The following is an 8,652-nucleotide window of genomic DNA, read 5'->3' on the forward strand; positions in this document are numbered from 1 at the left end:
TTATTCACAGTTGCCAAAAGGGAGAAACATCTCAAATGTGCATCCATAGGTGAATGAGTCAACAAAAGGCAATATACCCACACAAAGAAATATGATTCAGCCATAAAAAGGGATGAAGTTCTGACACCGGCTAGAACATGGATGAACCTTGAAGAAATTATGCAAAGTGAGATAATCCAGACACAAATACTGTGTGATTCCACTTATATGAGCTACATAGTATCCTCTGTATTCACGATATTCATAGTATTCTATATCCAATCTATATCTGTATCTTCGTCTAATATAGAGAGAACAGGTAGAATAGAGGTTACCGAGGCTGGGGGAGAGGGAAAGGGGAGTCGCACAGGACTTCAGTTTAGAATGACAAAAACGTCTGGAGATGGATGCTGGTAATGGTTGCGCAATACGAACTGTACATTTAGAAAAGTTTAAGATAGTACATGTTGTTACATATATTTTACCACAATAAAGTAATTCTACAGAAGTACATACTTTAACCGCTTGGCACATACTCAGGACCACAGTATTTGCTATTGTGATCATCTGAAAGGTAAGTGAATAAGCAGCAAAACAAGGATTCAAAACAAAGTCCTTTGATCCCCAAAGCTCTGACTTTAACCTCTAGTTTCCAATTGACCTGCACTCAATGGTTATTTTTTGAATGTATTATTCCACACCTTTTTCCCAAAGAAATTCCCATTTTATTTAAACGTGTTATTGTTGAGAAAAAAAGAGAGAGAACACACAAGTGGGGTAGGGGCAGAGAGAGACACAGAATCCAAAGCAGGTCCCAGGCTCTGAGCTGTCAGCACAGAGCCCGACGTGGGCTCAGGAACCACATGGTCACTTTGCCACCTAGGCGCCCCAGAAATTCCCATTTTATACTTGTATAATGTATACTTGTACAATGGGGAAAGCCAGAGCATTATTGTCTGTCCTTACATGTCATTTGTACCTTGACACTATTTTTTTTTGAATTATACGTGGAAGAGCAGCACCGAACTCAGTACAACACTTACTAGAGCCGCCAACACTGGGAATCAGGCCCTAGACCTTGGTCACTACAGCTTGGGAGGTGATGTAGGCTGAATAATGGCCCCAAAGTGTGTCTATGGCCTAATGCCCGCCCCCCTTGTAGGTTACTTCATTTGGCAAAAGGGATTTGGCAGGTGTGACTAAGCTGCACATTTTGACATGGGGAATGTGGTAGAGCACATAGATAGATCTGGTCTTTGCCCCCGATTCCTAACACAGAGCTCTTAAAGCCCATTGAATTTCCCAAGTGGTAGGGGTATCTTTTTTTATTGCTAAGAAGCTCCTTTAGATCATACCTGAGTTTACACTGATGAGGTGACTTACAGGATGAGACCCCGGCCTCAAGAAGGGACGAACCACCAGAAAGCCCGACTGATTATAAGGTGGGAACTTTCAGCCCTACCCAGACTTAAGGCAGGGAGGGAATGGGAGTAGCGGGCCGGGGCCTGGGGTTCGAAGCTGGGGATTATAAGGTTTGATGAACTTCTGGGTTGGTGAACACGTCAGTGTTGGAGAGGACATGCAAACTCCATGCTACTCCCCACCCTTACCTTGTGCTATAGACTTCCTCCATTTGGCTGAGTTGTATCCTTTACAATAAATTCAAGTAAGGCGCTTCCAAGTTGTGAGTCATGATAGCAAATTATTGAATCTGAGGAGGGTTGTCAAGTAGCCAGGTCAAAGAGGGATGACCTGGGGGGTGGGAGGGGCCTACTGCTTGTAATTGGTATCCGATGGGCCAGAGAGAAGAGTAGGCTGAAGAAACGGGCCAATCAGAGGGTCTTGTGTTGTGGCCAAGATGATTTTGGAACTGAACCTGAGTGATAAACAGCCACTAAAAGGCCGTAGCCAGAAGTGACATGTTCAGATTTGTTTCAAATATGTATCCAAGCACATAGCTATGTATCTACTCAAGAGGCTAGAATTAAAAAGATAGGGCTGGCTCAGCTCATGATCTGAGTTTGCGGGTTCAAGCCCTGCATCAGGCTCTGCACAGTACGGACTTCGGATCCTTGGTCTCCCTCTCTCTGCCCCTCCCCAGCTTGCGATCTCTAGCTCTCCCTCTCAAAAAAATAAACATTAAAAAAAAAAAAAAAGTGAAAAAAAAAAAAGACCATCATGGGGATGTGACCTACAGCATGGTGACTATAGTTAACACTACCATATATTTGAAAGTTGCTAGATTGTGTAAATTCTCACAAAAAATTTCCTAACTACATACGGTGATGGATGGTAACGACTTACAGTACTGATCATTATATCGTACACCCGAAACTGTCAATTCTCTCAATTAACAAAACTGAAAATACCAAGCGCTGGCAAGGGAGTGGAGTAATACACATTGTTGGTGGGATACAAAATGGAAGTCCTAGCAGTTTCTTACAAAGGTAAACGTGTTATTTACCATACAACCCAGCAATCCCGCATTTTCATCCAACAGAAATGAAAACACATCCACACAAAAACCTGTATGTGAATGCTGATGGTGGCTTTATTCACCATCTCCAGGAACTGTGAACAACCCAAAGTTGTTTGGTGGGTGAATTTTAGGGAAGTTAATACAATGATATAATGGAGCAACAAATGACTGTGAAAAACCACCGAACCGTGAATATGAACAAACCGCAAAAACGTTATGCTAAGTGGCATAAGACCTTCTGCAAAAGGCAAAACTACACCTTACAGAAATTGAATGCCTGCCTGCAGCGGGAGCTGACTTTAGAAGCATGAAGGAACTTTGGTGGTGGTGATGTTTACTGAACTACATAGACGTCACTGGATCGCGAATTTCACCAAATGTTAATTGCCAATTAGATCAACTTTAAAAAACACCCCACCAGGGCCATCCTTCCCTTATCTACTGCCAAAACCTCTAATCTGATGACCCCCTGTTTAGGGAGCCTGTGGAGAAATGAACCCTTTTTTAGAGACAGAGGTAGAGAATCCCAAGCAGTTTCCATGTCCAGTGTGGAACCTGAGGCAAGGCTCAATCTCACGACCTGAGCCAAAATCAAGAGTCAGATGCTCAACTGACTGAGCACCCAGGCACCCCTGGACACTTTTATACAGACGCTAAACTGGTTCAAACCCCACAGAGGGCAGTTTGGCACAATCTATTAAAATCAAAATGCATAAATCCTTACTCAGCCAAAAATAATTCTTACCAGATACTCACTCACCTGTGTGCACACTTGAGAACTCATCTACTACTGTGTATATATTTACAAAAGATGTAAATCCAAATATCCATATAAGGGAATACTATAGCCTGTATCAGTAAAGATGGGACATTTAAAAAAAAAATTTTTTTAATTTATTTTTGAGACAGAGCACAAGTGGGGGAGGGGTAGAGAGAGGAGACACAGAATCCAAAGCAGGCTCTAGGCTCCGAGCAAGCATTCAGCACAGAGCCCGATGCGGAGCTCGAACCCACAAACTGCGAGATCATGACCTGAGTCGAAGTCGGTCACCCAACCGACTGACCCACCCAGGTGCCCCTGAAGATGGGACTTTCTATGGAATGACCAAAACACATGGTTTGTCATCTGTGTAATAGTATGTACAGCATAAGGGCTTTTTGGTTATTAAAAAAAAAAAAAAAAAAAAGATGGTAAATAATTACACTCATTTGCTACGTTGCTATGTATGCTTTTAAAAAACCAGATATACAAGATTGCAATGATTATGGGGGAGAAATGGGTATTACCCATTCAAAGGAAGGAAAGTTTGTGGCCTGAAGAGAAGAGCTATTTTTTGTCCACATAGCCCAGTACTGACCTGCTCGGTAATGACTGGGGAAATGTCGCTATTTCCTACTGGTGGGTGCTGGGTGGCAAGCCAGACGGTGAGGAAGGCAAGAACGCTGATCCAAACCGATGACACAGTGGAGCTTCCACTGCAGCTGGTGCCAGCCTCCCGACCCCGACTGCTCTTAGCAGAGGCCAAGATGCCACAAGCACGCAGAGTCAAACCACACCTCTGGGCGGAGAAAGATTAAAAACAAAAAAGAAAAAAAAGGCACAAGAGAGATAGATCTGTTATTTAATTAGGTTCTTTGCAAGAAATTTAGAACACCAATTTGTGAGGGTAAACTCCATTCGTGAGAGCAAACACAGAGCGGAGGTAGCCCTGAAGCTGAGGAACGGCTTTGATTTTTGGCAGAATTTGCGAGTCCACAGCTTTCTGATCAACCTTGCGCTGCTCTGTAATCTCATATTTCTAGGGGGAAGGGAGGGAAAAAAAAGAAGAAAATCATTTAGAAGCAGGGCACAAGTACCACACTCCAGTCCTCTCAGGAATCCTATCTCACAAATACCCAATCCCAGGGATATTTAGAATGTAATTTTAATAATCCTTTCCTTGGAGGGCTGTGAAATACAACCTGTTTCGAGTATAACAGAAATAGTAGCTCTTTTCCTTTTGTCTTTTTTAAGACATCAAGGATAAACGAGGCTGAACTCCCATTAGAACAGTAGCAGTGAATTCAGAGCTCCACGAAAACTCTCAAAAAGATTCTGAGATGAGCTCTCAACTGCCATTAAAAATTACTGAACGCAGGAGCATCTGGAACACTATCATTCCCCAGATATTTCTCATGATTTACGACTTTTCTTCATCGATTCGTAACTGTATTTTCACTCCCACCCAGAGGAGCCGGAGCTATCAAAAACGAAGACAGAAAAAGCAGCTTACCTCTTTCTCCGTGTCGAAGATCTCACCTTCCTGGTGTCTGGGCTTACGCAGCTTCTTCTTCTTAAAGTAAGCATCAGTGAGGTGTTTGGGGATTTTCACATTGCTGATATCAATTTTGGTGGAGGTGGCAATGACAAATTTCTGGTGTGTTCTACGCAGAGGAACTCGATTAAGGGACAGAGGTCCTGAGGGGGGAAAAAAGCAACACGCTGAGGCAAAGAGAAAGCAAAGACTTAGGAGACAGCAGTCACTCAAACACACTGGTCAAAACCACAGGTTCCTGACAAATTTAAACTGAGCGCTGCTTTCCAGAGTGAACAGTTCACTTTTTACCTGTTTAGCAACTCCCTTTGGTTCCAAGTGGAAGACCAATTACAAGTCTGTGAGATCATTCCTTGTGGTTAACAGCCAACCATTCTGCACTTTAGGTGGCAGATACTTGGTGATATGTTGCCACACAGAACGTAAACACTTGCTTCCTCAGAACTCAGGTATACATACGACAATGAAATAAGACACGGAACCACATAGCACTGAGAATTCCATTTAGGTGGGCACAAAAGTACACTTAAAAATGCCAAGCTTCAGGGCACCTGGATGGCTCGGTTAAGTGCCCAACTCTTGGATTTCAGTTCAGGTCATGACCTCATGGTTCCTGAGACCGAACTCTGGGTCAGGCTCTGCACTCACAGTGTGGAGCCTGCTTGGGGGGTCTCTCCCTGCGCCCCCCCCCCCAAAATAAATAAATAAATAAATGTTAAAAAAAAAAAATGCCAAATTTCAGAGAGTACAAAACTCAAGGATTTTCTTACCAGTCACAAGTAGCAAGCCACTGCTCAGTTGCTTCAGGAAAACCACTCTCTGTGAATTAAACAGAAATCTCAGGATTTCTGCAATTACAAATGCACTTCTGAATTAATCAAATCATAGGCTTATAAATTTGGTAAAGGAAATTTCTCAATACGTATCTGCTCAGCAATCTTGGAAGCAACTACACCAAACTACCAACAGGGATGACCCTTGGACATGAGCAATACTTTTGGGTGCTTCTTTTTAATGAACAGCCATTACTTCTAACGCTTACTTAATATCCTTTAACTCACGAGTTCCATCCCTAGAAATCTATACAAGTACTTTCAGATACAGGGACATGGGAATCATCTATAATAAGCCCAACAGCAGGAAATGGTAATAATTTATCATACATTACGGACTAAATACGTCATGCTAGTGACTGGGCTGCTGGTCTTGTTATGGGCTACCCACCCGCCGCGAACTAGTTACTGTAGGCAAATGAAGAATCCCACCTGGAGTGTGACCCATTATAATCAAGCACCTGCGGCTCAGACACCTGAGCTGAAGCTCCACGAGCCGAGGTGTTCTGCTCACCTTGCCTCTGTGGCGCCCAGTGAGGATGATCAAAATGGTCCCAGGAGTGATGCTAGCTCGCAGTTTCCTCACATGCTGACTAAAAGGTTTTTTGCCGTGGCTCAACAGCTTCCGAGGCACATCTTCAGTAGGATAATACCTAGGCTGTAGAGAATCCACAGGTTCATCTTATTTAAACAAGCTCATCAGATTAGTAGAGCTGGTGGTCTCAGTGAAACACTTGCTACACCCTTTTCACCTACTTCAAATGCTTTATTTACACTATTACAGTTCATTTTCACTCGTCCGTAGATACTAAATTTGGCAAAGATCAATGCTGCTTGCTCTTTCCATGTAAAACATAGGGTGGAATCCATTTAACAGAGCTGTGTGTTCAGGCAAAGATGAAAACCATCAATCTGGGATTAAACCAAACCTGAGACTTCCATGGCAAGCTATCATACACGGTCCTAGCATTACACACTGTCCTGTGGCAGTGATTCTCAAGCTTTTCTGGGGTCCCTGACCTTAACCTAAACCGTCCTTCTCCAGAAACAACACGTCTGATGCACATTTTGGAGGTAACGAAGGAGGCATGGCTTGTTTTTCGATTCCAATTGTGTTCACATCCTCCCCATCAACATGCGTTACTCCCATTTTATCCATAAAGGAAAAAAAAAAAAAACCACAGTTTACATCAAGAGCACCAGTTCACTTACTGTGAAAACAAGACCCCACACAAAGACTGCTACTAAGGGTGTGACAAGTAACTCACAATAACCTCTTTTTTTTTTAATTTTTCTTAACTTTCTTTTTTATTTATTTTTGAGACAGGGAGAGACAGAGCATGAACGGGGGAGGGTCAGAGAGAGGGAGACACAGAATCCGAAACAGGCTCCAGGCTCTGAGCTGTCTGCATAGAGCCCGACGCGGGGCTCGAACTCACGGACCGCGAGATCATGACCTGAGCCGAAGTCGGCCGCCCAACCGACTGAGCCACCCAGGTGCCCCTAGCCTCTTGCTTTTACTTCAAACTTTAGTACCTAACAGAAAAACCAGCTCACAAAAAAACCGTGACCAGGAATCAAAGCGCCACTCTCTCTCTGGGGCAGTAATTTCCAACTGTGATGACCGTAATACATCCGGGCATGTTTCCACAATGAAAACTGCAGAGCAAACACTGAGAAAGAGTCGGGTCTTGTGGGTGGTTAAAGAGGAGCCAAGAAACCGTGCTCTGGTCCGCAAATGCTCTCTAGGCCTAGCAGCATCCTAGGCTTCGGGCCTCAATTCTCACAACAACCCCGCGAGGCAAACCTTCATTCCCATTTTGCAGGCGAAGAAACCGAAGCACAGAAGAGTCAATTAATTAATTAATTAATATCTGCTTAAGTAATATCAGTTATTAGTATCTAACTAATATCTACTTAATTGATATCAAACAACCAATGTTTAAGGTCCAAAAGTTTACAAATGTTTGTAAGGCCAGAATCCTCCATTAGTAATTCTCCGGTAGGTAAACACACACACACAAAAAACCCCTCCCACCATTCAAATCTTCCAAATCTTACCATTTTGCGAAGTTTAACCACTCGGGTACCACCGTTCTTGTCACCACCAACTGGTTTTGTGACAGTAGCAAGAACCTTCTCCTTCTTTTTCTTTTCAATCTATCAGGACACAAATGCGTCAAAGTCAGAGGCAGACCAACATTCCTCAGGTTAAGAATGGGAAGTGATGCTCAGTGACTCCCCTCATCCCTTACCCTGGATTTAGCTGCTGAATACTTCCTCTTGTACATGGCCTTTCTCGAATACATAGCCGATCGGGAATACCTGCCAATTCCTCTGACTAGGACAGGGTTTCGGCTGCAGTGGGGCTTCCCCTTCTTTGGCGTTTTAGCCTTGGGGTTACCCTTCTTAACCTTGCCACCAGCATCAGCCTTCTTGGCTTCAGGTTTCTTCTCCTTAGCATCCGGCTTCTCAGCTTTTTCGCCCGCCATCTAGCAATACACAGATTAAAAAGAAAGGCATTTCACCAACTACCTTATAACAGAACAGTATCTAAACTGGACACTGATAGGCTTCCGAGGGGAGGAACCCTCACTTTCTCTGTCCAAGTACCTCTAACGTTCTTTCATGCCTCCCCTGTAAGATAGGTCTTCCTCCAAAACCACACACATCTGCAACAACCGTCATAATGGTTAATTTTTGGATTGTCTCCCGAATACGCTACCACCTTTTTTTTTTTTTTTTTTTTTTAATTTGAAGAAATCTTACACCTGTTTGCTAAATATTTAGTGGTCAAAAGTCCCCATTCCATTATTTCACCATTACTGTTCTGGGAACTAGAAATCTGACAAATAAATCCCCACAGCTATGAAGCAGCGACGCTGGACCCTGAAACCGTTCGCGTCCAGAGCTTTTGCTCTTTTCAGACTACTGTCTCATTCGAGAAATTCGACTTAGGAGATGAGGACACAGACACATTCAGCGCACACTCAGGCCAGGCTGAAAAGAAGCGCAAAGCCAACAGGCGACTTCCGGGCGCGGACGT

General features: G+C 43.5%; 1 protein-coding gene across 1 annotated transcript; it reads right to left on the reverse strand.

The window, feature by feature from the left end:
* Positions 1-2,506: 2,506 nt before the first annotated feature.
* RPL6 (ribosomal protein L6) lies at positions 2,507-8,098 on the reverse strand. Its single transcript, XM_019467406.2, has 6 exons — positions 7,862-8,098; positions 7,668-7,766; positions 6,121-6,264; positions 5,544-5,592; positions 4,732-4,916; positions 2,507-4,257 (listed from the first exon to the last, which is right to left on the reverse strand). Exons 1-6 carry the CDS (start codon positions 8,096-8,098, stop codon positions 4,105-4,107), a joined length of 867 nt encoding a protein of 288 aa, XP_019322951.1. The 3' UTR covers positions 2,507-4,104.
* Between the last annotated feature and the right edge of the window lie 554 nt (positions 8,099-8,652).

This window comes from Panthera pardus, unplaced genomic scaffold (assembly GCF_024362965.1).
Source record: "Panthera pardus isolate Hobbes unplaced genomic scaffold, ASM2436296v1 HiC_scaffold_15, whole genome shotgun sequence".
Taxonomy (NCBI): Eukaryota; Metazoa; Chordata; class Mammalia; order Carnivora; family Felidae; genus Panthera; species Panthera pardus.

Bases quoted from the DNA above. Each gene is read 5' to 3' on its own strand.
- RPL6 (XM_019467406.2), bottom strand. From the start codon at position 8,098: ATGGCGGGCGAAAAAGCTGAGAAGCCGGATGCTAAGGAGAAGAAACCT. The intron at 5,593-6,120 runs GTGAGCAGAACA...TTTAATTCACAG, and splicing joins CTGGGCGCCACAGAGGCAAG to AGAGTGGTTTTCCTGAAGCA. The intron at 4,917-5,543 runs GTAAGAAAATCC...TTCCCCCCTCAG, and splicing joins TGGCTTGCTACTTGTGACTG to GACCTCTGTCCCTTAATCGA.